Here is a 16,728-nt window from a genome sequence, read left to right on the forward strand (position 1 = left end):
GTTATCCTGAGGTAACCTTGTGCCCTTTGATGGAGTTATAGTAAGTGTTCAGTTTCCCTGCAGTGCCACCATAGGAGAAATAAAGCATTACACGGTTCTCATTTAAACCAGCTGTGTGCAGCGATATACTGGGTCCTCTTGCTCTGGAGACATTTTTTCTTCTTTGTTTATCCAGACTTTGAAAAATATAGGAGAGTAAGGGGCCCTCATTATTAACCTAGATTTTTTTTAATCGAGTACATGAAAATTGGTTTTCAAGACCAAACAACCCCTTTGAAATCATGCTTGTTATTTTACTGCCTCTACCAAACTTAATTAGCTGTAATATAACATTAGTGAAACTAAAATAGTCTTAAGGATGACTTACAAACAATCATTCTAGCGCACACATCACAGAACTTAGGTTTCTTCAGGTAGTGATCCTTGAATTTGTGAGGCTTGTCATTGACAGGCCGTGGAGGCTCTGGAGGTGGTTCATCTTTCTTGTCATCCTCATCGTCCTCTTCTTCTGACTCATAGATATAATAAATTATATGGCCTCCTGAGTTTTGGAGCTCACCATTTGGCTGATTGTCTGGACTTGGAGTCTCGGGTTCAGTTGTTGTTTCTTCTTTCTTCTTTTTGAACATTTCCTTTAACTGTTGTATCTGAAAGGAAAATGTAAGTAACATTTAAACATACATATTTAACCCCTTAACCCCCAAGGGTGGTTTGCACGTTAATGACCGGGCCAATTTTTACAATTCTGACCACTGTCCCTTTATGAGGTTATAACTCTGGAACGCTTCAACGGATCCTGATAATTCTGACTCCGTTTTCTCGTGACATATTGTACTTCATGATAGTGTTAAAATTTCTTTGATATTACCTGCATTTATTTGTGAAAAAAAAAGAAAGTTGCCGAAAATTTTGAAAATTTCGCAATTTTCCAAATTTGAATTTTTATGCCCTTAAATCAAAGAGATAGTCACTCAAAATACTTACTAAGTAACATTTTCCGCATGTCTACTTTACATCAGCACAAATTTTGGAACCAAAATTATTTTTTTGTTAGGCAGTTATAAGGGTTAAAAGTTTACCAGCAATTTCTCATTTTTACAACACCATTTTTTTTAGGGACCACATCACATTTGAAGTCACTTTGAGGGGTCTATATGATAGAAAATATCCAAGTGTGACACCATTCTAAAAACTGCACCCCTCAAGGTGCTCAAAACCACATTCAAGAAATTTATTAACCCTTCAGGTGTTTCACAGGAATTTTTGGAATGTTTGAAAGAAAATGAACATTTAACTATTTCACAAAAAATTTAATTCAGCTCCAATTTGTTTTATTTTACCAAGGGTAACAGGAAAAATTGCACCCCAAAAGGTGTTGTACAATTTGTCCTAAGTACGCTGATACCCCATATGTGGGGGTAAACCACTGTTTGGGCACATGGCAGACCTCGGAAGGGAAGGAGCGTTATTTGAATTTTCAATGCAAAATTGACTGAAAATTGAGATAAGACGCCATGTTGCGTTTGGAGAGCCCCTGATGTGCCTAAACATTGAAACCCCCACAAGTGACACCATTTTGGAAAGTAGACCCCCTAAGGAACTTATCTAGATGTGTTGTGAGCACTTTAACCCACCGAGTGCTTCACAGAAGTTTATAATGCAGAGCTGTAAAAATAAAAAATCATATTTTTTCGCAAAAATGATATTTCACCCCCAATTTTTTTTTTCCCAAGGGTAACAGAAGAAATTGGACCCCAAAAGTTGTTGTGCAATTTGTCTTGAGTACGCTGATACCCCATGTGTGGGGATAAACCACTGTTTGGGTGCATGGCAGAGATCGGAAGAGAAGGAGCGCCGTTTGACTTTTCAATGCAAAATTGACTGGAATTGAGATGGGACACTATGTTGCGTTTGGAAAGCTCCTGATGTGCCTAAACATTGAAACTCCCCACAAGTGACACCATTTTGGAAAGAAGACCCCCTAAAGAACTTATATAGAGATGTGTTGTGAGAACTTTGAACCTCCAAGTTTTTCACTACAGTTTATAACGCAGAGCCGTGAAAATAAAAATTCTTTTTTTCCCACAAAAATTATATTTTAGCCCCCAGTTTTATATTTTAACCCCAAAAGTTGTTGTCCAATTTGTCCTGAGTACGCTGATACCCCATATGTGGGGGGAACCACCGTTTGGGCGTATGGCAGAGCTCGGAAGGGAAGGAGCCCGGTTTGGAATGCAGACTTAGATGGAATGGTCTGCAGGCATCACATTGCGTTTGCAGATCCCCTGATGTACCTAAACAGTAGAAACCCCCACAAGTGACCCCATATTGGAAAATAGACCCCCAAAGAACTTATCTAGATGTTTTGTGAGAACTTTGAACCCCCAAGTGTTTCACTACAGTTTATAATGCAGAGCTCTGAAAATAAAAAATCAATTTTTTTCATCAAAAATTATTTTTTAGACCCCGGTTTTGTATTTTCCCAAGGGTAACAGGAGAAATTGGACCACAAAAGTTGTTTTCCAATTTGTCCTGAGTACGCTGATACCCCATATGTTGGGGTAAACCCCTGTTTGGGCACACGGGAGAGCTCGGTAGGGAGGGAGCACTGTTTTACTTTTTCAACGCAGAATTGGCTGAAATTGAGATCGGACACGTTTGGAGAGCCCCTGATGTGCCTAAACAGTGGAAACCCCCCAATTCTAACTGAAACCCTAACCCAAACACACCCCTAACCCTAATCCCAACCCTAACCATAACCCTAACCACACCCCTAACCTGAACATACCCCTAACTCTAATCCCAACCACACCCCTAACCCCAACACACCCCTAACCACACCCCTAACTCCAACACACCCCTAACTCTAATCCCAACCATAACCCTAACCACACCCCTAACCCTAATCCCAACCGTAAATGTAATCCAAACCCTAACTTTAGCCCCAACCCTAACCTTAACTTTAGCCCCAACCCTAACCCTAACTTTAGCCCCAACCCTAACTGTAGCCCCAACCTAACTGTAGCCCTAACCCTAACTTTAGGTCCAACCCTAACCCTAACTGTAGCCCCAACCCTAACCCGAACTTTAGTCCCAACCCTAACCCGAACTTTAGTCCCAACCCTAACCCTAACTTTAGCCCCAACCCTAACCCTAACTTTAGCCCTACCCCTAACCCTAACTGTAGCCCCAACCCTAACTGTAGCCTTAACCCTAACTTTAGCCCCAACCCTAACACTAACTTTAGTCCCAACCCTAACCCGAACTTTAGTCCCAACCCTATCCCTAACGTTAGCCTCAACCCTATCCCTAACTTGAGCCCCAACCCTAACTTTAGCCCCAACCCTAACCCTAACGGAAAAATGGAAATAAATACATTTTTTAATTGTATTTCTTTTCTCTAACTAAGGGGGTGAACGGGGGGTTTGATATCTTTTATAGCGGGTTTTTTAGCGGATTTTTATGATTGACAGCTGTCACACACTAAAAGACACTTTTTATTGCAAAAAAATAGTTTTTGCGTCTCCACATTTTGAGAGCTATAATTTTTTCATATTTTGGTCCACAGAGTCATCTGAGGTCTTGTTTTTTTGGGGACGAGTTGACGTTTTTATTGGTACCATTTTCAGGCACGTGACATTTTTTGATCGCTTTTTATTCCGAATGACCAAAAACCAGCTATTCATGAATACCTTTGGGGAGGGCGTTTATAATGTTCCACATTTGATAAAATTGATAAAGCAGTTTTATTCTTCGGGTCAGTATGATTACAGCGATACCTCATTTATATCTTTTTTATGTTTTGGCGCTTTTATACGATGAAAATTATTTTATATAAAAAATAATTATTTTTGCATCGCTTTATTCTGAGGACTATAACTTTTTTATTTTTTCGCTGATGATGCTGTATGGCAGCTCGTTTTTGCAGGACAAGTTGATGTTTTCAGCAGTACCATGGTTATTTATATCCATCTTTTTGATCGCGTGTTATTCCACTTTTTGTTTGGCGGTATAATATGTATTTTGCCTCTTTTTTTTTTTACGGTGTTCACTGAAGGGGTTAACTAGTGGGACAGTTTTACAGGTTGAGTCGTTACGGACGCAGCGGTACTAAATATGTACTTTTATTGCTTATTATTATTATTATTATTATTATTATTATTTAGATAAAGAAATGTATTTATTGGAACAATATTTTTTTTCTTTATTAATTTATTTATTTTTTTTACACATGGAAATATTTTTTTTTTTACTTTATAACATTGCCCCAGGGGGGACATCACAGTATAGTGTCAGATCGCTGATCTGACACTTTGCAATGCACTGTGTCAGATCAGCGATCTGACAGGTACTGCAGGGAGGCTTGCTGGCCCCTGCTCTGAGCAGGTGCTTGCAAGCCACCTCCCCGCAGCCATTTTGGATCTGGGGCCTGAAGGGGGGAAGGGGGGAGGACGTAGGAGACCCTCTGAACAATGCGATCACATCATGTTGTTCCGAGGGTCTCAGGGAAGCACGCAGGGAGCCCCCTCCCTGTGCGATGCTTCCCTATGCCGCCGGAACGCTGCGATCATGTTTGATCGCAGTGTTCCGGGGGTTAAGGTGCCAGGAGCAGTCACTTACTGCTCCTGGCACATAGTGCCGGATGTCAGCTGTAATAATCAACTGATACCCGGCGGCGATCAGCTGCGCTCCCCCCAAGAGCGCAGCCGATCTCCTATGACGTACTATCCTGTCCCTGGGAATTTAGTCCCAGGTCACCTCGACGGGATAGTATGCCATATGGGATTAAGGGGTTAGCAAGAGAGTAAATAAACTTTTTTTTTTTTTTCTATAATTTTGTCCACAGAAAATTATAAAAGTTTGCAAATCACTTTATTAGGGGATTTGTTTTCATTCCTGAAAAAAATGCATGTAAGTGACTTCCTAACCCCTGCATTTCCCCAGTCTTTTTGCTGCACTTGTATTCATTTGGAGTACTGATGCTGGCAGTGAAAGGCTCAGCAACATTGTCTCTGATAATCAGAACACTGGCAGGAGGACAATTTCCTGCTGCAGACTAGGCAAACCCGTATTGCCCCTTACATAGTATATTGTTATGGAAACATAGGATTTACTTCCATAAAACACAGTGTTCTTATTATGTCCACCTAGTGATGTATATGTATTTACAAGTCATTCCTCTACATTGAAATTGGAACAGCAATAAATTATGGAAATCACAGGAAGGATAAACATATTAATGATATGCAAGTTATGAAAAATGGAAACATTTTCAAAACATCTCAATTTATTTAGTATCAACCATTCGCACCCCATGGAGATGAGCATGCATTTACACCCCTTGCTATGCAATCAGAGTTTATTAATGGTTGCCTTAAGAATGTTCTGCCACACTGAATGCACTTGGGCATACAAATCATCATTGATAGCATGCCAATGTAAGAGACTGTATTTCTGCTGGTAGTCCTCATAATGAAAGCTGAATAAATCAAGATGTTTCAAGAATGTTGTTTATAGTTTTCATCTTTTTTATAACAGTAAAATGTATATCAATCCTGTGATATTTTTCCTCTTGGTGTCGCAATTTCAATGTTGAGATGTGAATAAAATCCATAGTGACCATTTGCCTCCAGAAGTCACATAGTTAGTAAACTGAGTCCACCTATGTGTAATTTATTCTCCCTATAACTAAAGCTGTTCTGTGAAAGGCCTCAGAGATTTGCTTGAGAACATCATGAAACAGACAGCATCAAGAAAACCGAAAAACACACCAGACAAGTCAGGGATAAAGTTGTAGAGAGAATTTAAAAGCAGAGTTAGATTATAAATAGTGATGAGCGAGCGTACTCGTTGCTCGGGTTTTCCCGAGCATGCTCGGGTGACCTCCGAGTATTTGTTAGTGTTCGGAGATTTAGTTTTCATCACCTCAGCTGAATAATTTACAGCTACTAGCCAGGCTGAGTATATATGGGAGTTGCTAGAGAATTCTCACATGTAATCAAACTGTCTAACATTTGCAAATCATCCAGCTGCTGAGAGGAAAAGGAAATCTCCGAGCAGTCATAAATACTCAGAAACCACCCGAGCATGCTCGGGAAAACCCGAGCAACGAGTACACTCGCTCACCACTAATTATAAAACAATAGCCAAAGCTTTGAACATCTCATGGAGCACTGTTCATTCCATCACGCAAAAATGGAAGGAGTATCGCACAACTGCAAATCTACCAAGTCAACCTAAACTGACATCCCAAGCATGAAGAGCGCTCACTCTGGAGGAGCTGCAGAGATCCACAGCTCAGGTGGGGCAATCTGTACATACAGGAGAACTATTAGTAATATACCCCACAAATCTGGCCTTTATTGAGTGGCAAGGAGGAAGACATTTTTTAAATTAACCATATGTTTTGTTTGCAGAAGCCATGCAGGGGACACAGCTAGAATGTGGAAGAAAGTTTTGTGGTTAGATGAAATCTAAAAAAAAGTTGAAACTTTTGGGCTAAATGCAAAATGCTATGGGTGACAGAAAACGAACACTGCACATTCCCCTGAAAACACTCCCCTTCCCCCGTCAAACATGGTGGTAGCTCCATCATTCTCTAGGGATAGTTTTCTTCAGCAAGGACAGGGAAGCTGGTCAGAGTTGGTGGGTAGATGAAGCAAATTACAGGACAATCCTGGAGGAAAACCTGGTAGAGCCTGCAAAAGACTTGAGACTGGGGAGTAGGTTCATCTTTCTCTCCCTCTACTAACCTACTTTTGCCTGACATTGCCATCTCCGTGTGCGGTTCCACCATTACTCCAAAGCAACATGCCCGCTGCCTTGGGGTCATCCTTGATTCCGAGCTTTCATTCACCCCCCACATCTGATCACTGGCTCGCTCTTCTTATCTGCATCTCAAAAACATTTCTAGAATTCGCCCTTTTCTTACTTTCGACTCTGCAAAAACTCTTACTGTTTCTCTTATTCATTCCCGTCTGGACTATTGTAACTCTCTACTAATCAGCCTCCCTCTTACCAAACTCTCCCCGCTCCAATCTGTCCTGAATGCTGCTGCCAGGATCATATTCCTCACCAACCGTTACACCGATGCCTCTACCTTGTGCCAGTCATTACACTGGCTACCCATCCACTCCAGAATCCAGTACAAAACTACTACCCTCATCCACAAAGCACTCCATGGCTCAGCACCACCCTACATCTCCTCTCTGGTCTCAGTCTACCACCCTACCCGTGCCCTCCGCTCCGCTAATGACCTCAGGTTAGCATCCTCAATAATCAGAACCTCCCACTCCCGTCTCCAAGACTTTACACGTGCTGCGCCGATTCTTTGGAATGCACTACCTAGGTTAATACGATTAATCCCCAATCCCCACAGTTTTAAGCGTGCCCTAAAAACGCATTTGTTCAGACTGGCCTACCGCCTCAACGCATTAAACTAACTATCCCTGTGTGGCCTATTAAAAATAGAAAAAAAACAAAACACATAATCAGGTTCCTTGCATCGTGTTCTCATACACTTTATGCAGTTAATAGCACTCTGTGTCTGTACTGTTACATACTTAGGCAGTGAACTGGTTCATGCAGCTTTACATGAACACCCGAGCCTTACACTATGGCTGGTCCAAATAACTAAAGCAATTGTCACCATCCACCTCTCGTGTCTCCCCTTTTCCTCATAGTTTGTAAGCTTGCGAGCAGGGCCCTCATTCCTCCTGGTATCTGTTTTGAACTGTGATTTATGTTATGCTGTAATGTCTATTGTCTGTACAAGTCCCCTCTATAAGTTGTAAAGCGCTGCGGAATATGTTGGCGCTATATAAATAAAAATTATTATTATTATTATTATTATTATTATCTTTCAACAGGACAACGACCCTAAACATACTGCCATAACTACAATGGAATGGTTTAGATCATAGCATATTCATGTGTTTGAATAGCCCAGTCACAGTCAAGACCTACAGTGGGGAAAAAAATATATTTAGTCAGAGACCAATTGTGCAAGTCCTCCCACTTAAAATGATGAGAGAGGCTTGTAATTGACATCATAGGTAGACCACAACTATGAGAGTCAAAATGAGAAAACAAATCCAGAAAATCACCTTGTCTGATTTGGCAAGATTTTTTTTGGCAAATTATGGTGGAAAATAAGTATTTGGTCATTAACAAAAGTTAATCTCAATATTTTGTTATATATCCTTTGTTGGCAATTACAGTGGTCAAATGTTTTCTGTAAGTCCCTTCGGGCTATGCCTGCTACAATGACAGTAATTGACACATTAGCCAATGATGGGACAGTAGCAGTCCCCTCATCCGGCTAATGTGTTGAGTGTAAAAAAAACACATAAACATACAACATATAACAGAACATACAACATATAACATACAACATACAACAGAACATACAACATATAACATACAACATATAACAGAACATACAATATATAATAGAACATACAATATATAACATACAACAGAACATACAACATATAACACAACATATAACAGAACATATAACATATAACATACAACATATAACAGAACATACAACATACAACATATAACAGAACATATAATTCCGTCCGTATCACTTATTCCTCACTAGAACAGTGACACAGAAAGCACACATTTTTTTGTAAATAAAACAATCTTTTTATTGAATACATACATAATAAACTTTAAAATACCAAACATATAAACCAAAGTATCTCAATGAATGGGGACCGACAGACTACTCCTCAACCTCAGCAAAAATCAAGGCGTATCATAAAGGGATAAGCTAATCAGCAAGGATCACCAGTTTCCTGCAATAGTGGAAAATCTATTGAACCGCTTAATTCATGATGACCCATATGCTGCAGCCTCTCACTAAGATAATAGTAAACTACCACCGCAATATTTGTCTATAGCGCACCAATATCCCTGTCAATATAAAGGGATCTGTACGACATCGTGAACATAATATTGCGTGACGCCCCCTGAAGAAGTTGTGGTACGAAACGCGCGTCGGGGTAAGAGGGACCGGACACTCCTCATAAAGCTATGTAAGTACGGCACTTTGTGTTTGCAATATTATGTTCACGATGTCGTACAGATCCCTTTATATTGACAGGGATATTGGTGCGCTATAGACAAATATTGCGGTGGTAGTTTACTATTATCTTAGTGAGAGGCTGCAGCATATGGGTCATCATGAATTAAGCGGTTCAATAGATTTTCCACTATTGCAGGAAACTGGTGATCCTTGCTGATTAGCTTATCCCTTTATGATACACCTTGATTTTTGCTGAGGTTGAGGAGTAGTCTGTCGGTCCCCATTCATTGAGATACTTTGGTTTATATGTTTGGTATTTTAAAGTTTATTATGTATGTATTCAATAAAAAGATTGTTTTATTTACAAAAAAATGTGTGCTTTCTGTGTCACTGTTCTAGTGAGGAATAAGTGATACGGACGGAATTATATGTAAGTGTTAGCATACACTAATATTGGATCATTGTTTGATTTGAATATAACAGAACATACAACATATTACATACAACAGAACATACAACATATAACAGAACATATAACATAACACACAACATATAACAGAACATACAACATGCAACATATAACAGAACATACAACATATAACATACAACATATAACAGAACATATAACATACATCATAAAACATACAATACATACATACAGTACATTCATACATTACATACAATACATACGTAGATATAGAGTACATACTCACCACTAATTGGCCTCCCATTCTTATAAAAAGCGTACCTTCCCATGATGCCATACCCCCGGAAGAAGGCACAGCACCGAAACGCGCGTTGGGGTGGGTGGCATCGTGGTCCTGCAGGTAATCTATTGCTACTTTTTGTTTACTCTTTGTAGGCGCATCATTTGTTCTGATATACTGGCCTGGTACCAGCGTATGTGACACACGGTGTATTGACCTATAGATTTACTGCCTGGTCCTTTGTGGCTTTTGATTTCAGTTACCTTCTGATTACTAGCGCTTATTAACTCATTGGTACTCATTTTGCCTGCTAGCGTCCACCCTGCCACCAGTTTGTGGTGTGTTCCCTGTCATTCGTTATCGTGTTTTTATGCTTTTTCTGTTACCCTTTTAATCAATAAAGATCTTTCATGATTACTTCGGTTCTTATGGTGCTTTTCTGTTTCTCCTTGGTTTTCCTATTATGCATGCACTGAACCTTTACACATCCTGGCACCCCATTAATGTTGTGGTGGGGGTGTAATGTTTGGTTTGGAACTTTTGGCTTAATAATGAATAGGCGTCTTATTGATGCCTCTCCATTATTAACCCGGCTTAATGTCACCTTACAATAGCAAGGTGTCATTAACCCCTTATCCCACCGCTAATTGGGAGTGGGAAGAGAGGGGCTAAGTGCCAGAATTGGTGCATCTCACAGATGCACCATTTCTGGGGCGGCTGCGGGCTGGTATTTGTAGCTGGGGGGCCAATATCCATGGCCCCTCTCTAGGCTATGAATATCAGCCCGCAGCTGTCTGCATAGCCTTTCTGGCTACAAAATATAGGGGGACCCCACGTAATTTTTTTGTGTGGGTCCCCCTATTTTAATAGCCAGTAAAGGCTATGCAGACAACTGCGGGCTGATATTCATAGCCTGGGAGGGTGTTATGATCCTTAGTGGTTGAGGATCACAAATTACTCCAGCTAAGTAACAAAACATAGGACAAGCTCTAGGGAGGTGGCAACTGGACTGACCGCAAATCTGAACCTATCCAAACACACTAGAGGTAGCCGGTGAACGTGCCTAAAATTCCTAGACGTCTCGAGCCAGCCTGAGGAACTAACTACCCCTAGAGAGAAAGAAAGACCTCTCTTGCCTCCAGAGAAATAATCCCCAAAGATATAGAAGCCCCCAACAGATAATAACGGTGAGGTAAGAGGAAGGCACATACACAGGGGTGAAAGCAGATTCAGCAAAAGAGGCCCACTAATTCTAGATAGCAGAAAATAGCAAAGGGGTCTATGCGGCCAGTAAAAAACCCTTACAAAATATCCACACTGAGATAACGGTGTGGGGGGAGAAAGTCAGTCCCCTAGAGCAACCAGCAAGTAAGAAATCACATTTTAGCAAGCTGGACAAAAAAACATGATGAACGCTGATAATCAGAAAATGAACAAACAAGGACTTAGCTTGTCTTGGAGAGACTGGGAGCAAGGTAGTCACAAGGAATCTGAAGAGCACTGAATACATTGATAGCAGGCAAGGAACTGAGTATCCAGGTGAGTTAAATAGGAAACCAACCAAGGATAACGAACCAGGTGATGAGGCCAACCTGCAGAAAGACAACACTACACAGTACTGCTTGTGACCACTAGAGGGAGCCCAAAAATAGAGTTCACAACAGGAGGGGCCATGGGTATTACCCCCTTCCCAGGCTACAAATATTGGCCCCCGGCCGTCGGCTTTCTCCCTCTGGCGCCGAAAATTGGCGGGAGCCCACGCTTTTTTTAGTTTTTTGTTTTTTTTTTAAATTAAACATTCATTAAGAAACATAGGCCTCGCTATTATATATCTATGGATATCTATGGATATAGGTATAGATATAACTATGGATATATCTATAGCTATAACTATGGCTATATCGATCTATAGATAGATATATCTATAGATACATAGATGTTTCTATCCATATATCTATCTGGCTACTTTCACACATCAGGTTTTTGCCATCAGGCACAATCCGTCGAGTTTTGAAAAAAATGGATCCATGTTTTTTTTTCCACCGGATCCATTTTTTCTCATAGAGTTGTATTAGCGCCGGATTGCGCCTGATGGCCTCACGTTTCATCCGGTTTTTGCCAGATCCGTCACAAAAGCTGTTTCCAGTGGATGGAGAAAACATACAGAAGAACGTTTTTTCTGTCTGGCGAAAAAGCGCGCAGCGATGGATCCAGCAAAAAACGTATGAAACTGAGATGTGACATGATGAATCTGGCCTCCGAATCCGTTTTTTCATGCATTTTTTCCATTGAAATCATGCACATTTTCCGTTGCGGATTAGGCTTAGGAATTTCTGGTGCAGATTCTGCATCTCTTGGCAGAAAACGCAGGTGCAGATTTGTTACAGGTTTTTGTGCGGTACCCCAGCGGATTTCTATAATGGAATGGTTACAAAAACGCTGCAGATCCGCAAAAAAGAAGTGACATGCTTCTGTAAATCACTTGCGGATCTGCAGCGTTTCTGCACGGCAAATAACTCTGCGGATCGCTAGGAAATCTGCAATGTGTGCACATACCCTAAATGACACATCTGCAGTTTCCTCTCAGCTTTCGCTTCCATCTCACAAACAGACAGGGTTGCAATATTGTTGCAATACAGCAGAGCTTAGAGAGAAGCACATAATGTGTTTGCAAGAAGATGAATTACATTTCTCCTGTTATTAGATACTTATCTCACACTGGAGGCAGAGTCATCTTCCCGACACCATCCTCACCATTGCCTGGAAGAGGTCATTTATATAAAGTGATAAAAGATGATTTCTCAACAAGGAATCTGATATGAGACACAAAGGTAGGACTTTTTCCAGCATTGTATAGCCTGTATGCCCATATTAAGGCTATGTGCACACGCTGCGGACTAGTGTGCGGATTTTTCCGCACTGATTTTGATAAATTTGCAGGGCAAAAACACTGCATTTTTCCTGCGGATTTATCACGGATTTACTGCGGATTTACCGCAGTTTTTGTGCGGATTCTACTGCAGTTTTACACCTGTGGTTTTCTAATATGGAGCAGGTGTAAAACCGCTGCGGAATCCGCACAAAGAATTGACATGCGGCAGAAAACAAACCGCTGCGTTTCCGCGCTTTTTTTTCCGCAGCATGTGCACAGTGGTTTTTATTTTCCATAGGTTAACATGGTACTGTACATCGCATGGAAAACTGGTGTGGATCCGCAGCGTCAAAAACGCTGCGGATCCGCAGTAAAAACCGCAACATGTGCACATGGCCTAATAGTTTACATAGGTCAGATGTGAAAAGATTCTCTTTAAGGGCGGATTTCTTGTACCAAAACATCAACTGTAACACTGTACATTCATGTACAGCGCTTCAATGTGGGAGCTGGATGCAACAGGAAATTGTGAGCACCAACACTATCAGTTTTGCTCTGCCCACTGTGAGGTAGTGACCCCTGTTACAGCTAGGGGACACTGTATGTGCTCTCCAGAATGTGCATGGAAGCGTAGTGAGGCCATGAGGGCGTACTACAGACACAGGTGTGGCTGTAATTAGAATAGTGAAGCAGTGACTGATTAAAAAGCCCTGTAGTAGTGGGGGAGGTGTGTCAGTGTGTTCTTGGAAGCAGACAGGGCAGTTGTCTGCAGAGCTCTCTCTGTGTGGAGCAACACACAGGCTAAAGGAACCAGAGAGACAGACATCTTGGGCTGTCTTATGTGTACCCGGCTGCACTCCAGAGGATAAAGAGTACAGAGACTTGTTACCGGAGTGTGGTCACCCAGGGAAACTGGACAGAGGGAAGTTCGGCCTGTGTATTGACTGCATCATATAGCCATGCATTATTAATGGACTGTATGAAGAAGCCGTATACTATATTGACTGTGTGAAGTAACACAAAAGAACGTTTTGTTTGAACTTGCTTGGGTCACTGCCATATCACTGTGTATGGACCTACTGCTGCATCACACCACATAACACTGCAATTCCTTATATAATGCTTCAGGTGGGTGGTGAATGCAGCAGTAGTGGCCTGCCACAGATTAGTGTAGCAGATGAGCCAAAACACGCCACTTAGTGTGGCGGGAGCTGTTCTCCACTACATTGCTGAGTACAGGACACAGTAGCATGAGTTTGGATAAAATTGAAATAAAAATGAATAAGACAAACTATAAGGCCGGGATCACACATATGCGAGATACGGCCGAGTCTCGCAGGTGAAATCCCTCCTCTGGCGCCGGCACTCCGGAGCGGAGCGTGCAGCCGCACAGCAACACATGGAGCTGCACGCTCTGCTCCCAAGTGCCGGCGCCAGAGGAGGGATTTCACCTGTGAGACTCGGCCGTATCTCGCGTATGTGTGATCCCAGCCTAAGGCTAATACAAGAATAAACTAGCTGCTGGCAGGGTGACCAGCTCTTTGTAATAGCCTGTCAAACCTGTGAGAATAAGTAAGATCAAACAAAGCACACTGCCGCTCTCAAATACTAAGCATAAAGTGAATATACTAACAACTAAACGCTGTACTGTAAGTAGTTCCTGAAAATTACATGAGCCTCTAAATTTTTTTTTTTCTTGGGTTTTGTCATTTTCCAGCACGATCAGACATAGCCATTAGGCCTGTTTCACACGTCAGTGGCTCCAGTACGCGAGGTGACTGTTTTCTCACGTACCGGAGACACTGACTCACGTAGACACATTAAAATCAATGTGCCTCTGCACATGTCAGCGTGTTTTCACGGACCGTGTGTCCATTTGAAAAACACGGAGACATGTCAGTGTTCGTGGGAGCGCACGGATCACACGGACCCATTAAAGTCAATGGGTCCGTGTAAAACACGTACCGCACACGGATGCTGTCCGTGTGCCATGCAGGAGACAGCGCTACAGTAAGCGCTGTCCCCCCAGCTTGTGGTGCTGAAGCCGCCATTCATCCCCCTTCTCTCCAGCAGCGTTCGCTGGAGAGAAGGAATGAAAAATCAATGTTTTTTTTTATTGTCTTTAAAATCAAGTTCCTTGTCACCTCCCCCCTCCCACCCCCTGTGCGCCCGCCCGCTGGAAATAAAATACTCACCCAGCTCCCTCGATGCTTCCTCTCAGCGCTGCAGCTTGTCCTGTATGAGCGGTCACGTGGTGCCGCTCATTAGTGATGAATATGCAGATCCACCTCCCATAGGGGTTAGGGCAGTGAGAATCTGGAATTGCTTGCCTGAGGAGGTGGTGATGGTGAACTCAGTCAAGGGGTTCAAGAGAGGCCTGGATGTCTTCCTGGAGCAGAACAATATTGTATCATACAATTATTAGGTTCTGTAGAAGGACGTAGATCTGGGGATTTATTATGATGGAATATAGGCTGAACTGGATGGACAAATGTATTTTTTCAGCCTTACTAACTATGTTACTATGTTACATTTATAAGATTATCTCAGCACAGGAACATTTTTTTAACGCATCCAGTTGTGGAATTTATTATTACACCAAGATGTATTGATTAAAATGTACTTTGATCTTGGGACAACTCCGTTAAGAATATTTTGCTAGAGGTGGGGGGATTTTAAAACAAATTTCTCCATCCCCCAAAATTAAAAGAAAAGGTAAAAAAGATAAACACACAGTTACATGCTAACTTTTTGCTTACCTATTTCAGTGTTCCATTTTGGCAGCGGTAAACCAAATAACCATGTTGTGGTCTGTTGAAGTATTTTTTTAGTCTGTGCTCCTACTTTTTGGTAATGGTTTTTATGTGGTCCTTTTAGGCTGGGGGAATTCATGTGAAATATCCAACAAATTTTTAAATAAATTACAGTAAATCGAGACAATAATCTGCGCAGGTCTGTTTTGCCACACATGTTTAAATGATCAATTTGGAGACACATACACATACAATGATTATTGCAGGCAGGCTGTTATCCTTTTTATCTGTCCCATGACCCCTGCCAGTGCCTTGCATTTCTGGTTGATGTTGTATCATTCCGGGGTTGGCTAAGTTTGTCGAAAAAGTTTAGAAATTAATTAAACGTTATCCTAGTGCCCAAATGCTATGTTAAACCCAAAAGTGGCATGGGCAACAGACGTCTTAAAAGAAAAACCTAATATCACAGATATGATAAGAATGTGTTGGCTCTAAACAGCGGCAATACCTCTGACACTGCTGGCTACAACTGTCCCGGCAATGGTTTTACCTAACGCAGATCACATTTTGCCTACTTTATTACTGGCAAGCATATTTGTGGGGAGGAAGTCGAGGGTGCAATATCATATATGACCCATCACTCATCTCAATCACAGCAGAATAATGTAGCCTCTGATAGCTGGAGTCAGTTTTCTGCTCAGTCCACCGCCTCCTCCACCATAACACTTAATGTGGTTTTCCCAAGAATAAAGTTAATTTTAATCAATTTCCACAAATGGATGTGTTTAAAAAATATATATATATATATGTTCCTGTGCGGAAATAATCTTAGAAATGTGCCCCTTCTGTGTACTGTGTAATGTCTGTGTCTGATCATGCAGGGACATGGTCTGATCATACCATATCTCCTGGTCAGGGGAGGATGTGAAAGGGTATATATGTAAATATATGTTAAAAGGGGTGCACCCCTATACTGATAATGATACAGGGTGCAAAACCTAGTCTGTAGGGCAAACTAGATACAGCGAAAGTAGTAAAAGTTTTTTGATCTTTTTATAATTTTTCGGGTGTGCATACCACCATTAGTCTAGTCTTTTCTCCTTTTCGGTGAAAGGGTTATATAGACATTACAGCCTGGGATCACAGCTGATTCTTACTTTCAGGTAAAACATTACTTAAAAACAGGCAGTGAGGCTATGTGCACACGTCAGGATTTCTAGCAGAAATTTTCCTGACAAAAACCGGACATTTCTGCCAGAAATCCGCATGCGTTTTTTTCGCGTTTGACGCGTTTTTTCCAAATGCATAGAATTGCGGGAAAAACGCAGAAAATCAGCAAAATTAATGAACATGCTGCTT

The 16,728-nt window shown here is 41.4% G+C and overlaps 1 protein-coding gene across 1 annotated transcript in view; it reads right to left on the reverse strand.

Moving 5' to 3' along the window:
* Nucleotides 1-16,728, reverse strand: part of STAC3 (SH3 and cysteine rich domain 3) — a 182,199-nt gene that overhangs the window by 84,886 nt on the left and 80,585 nt on the right. The window contains exon 2 of the mRNA XM_077297717.1: nt 368-647. Within this exon, the coding sequence (XP_077153832.1) occupies nt 368-629 (262 nt within the window). The 5' untranslated portion in view covers nt 630-647. The remainder of the gene's footprint in view (nt 1-367; nt 648-16,728) is intronic.

This window comes from Ranitomeya variabilis, chromosome 3 (assembly GCF_051348905.1).
Source record: "Ranitomeya variabilis isolate aRanVar5 chromosome 3, aRanVar5.hap1, whole genome shotgun sequence".
Classification (NCBI taxonomy): Eukaryota; Metazoa; Chordata; class Amphibia; order Anura; family Dendrobatidae; genus Ranitomeya; species Ranitomeya variabilis.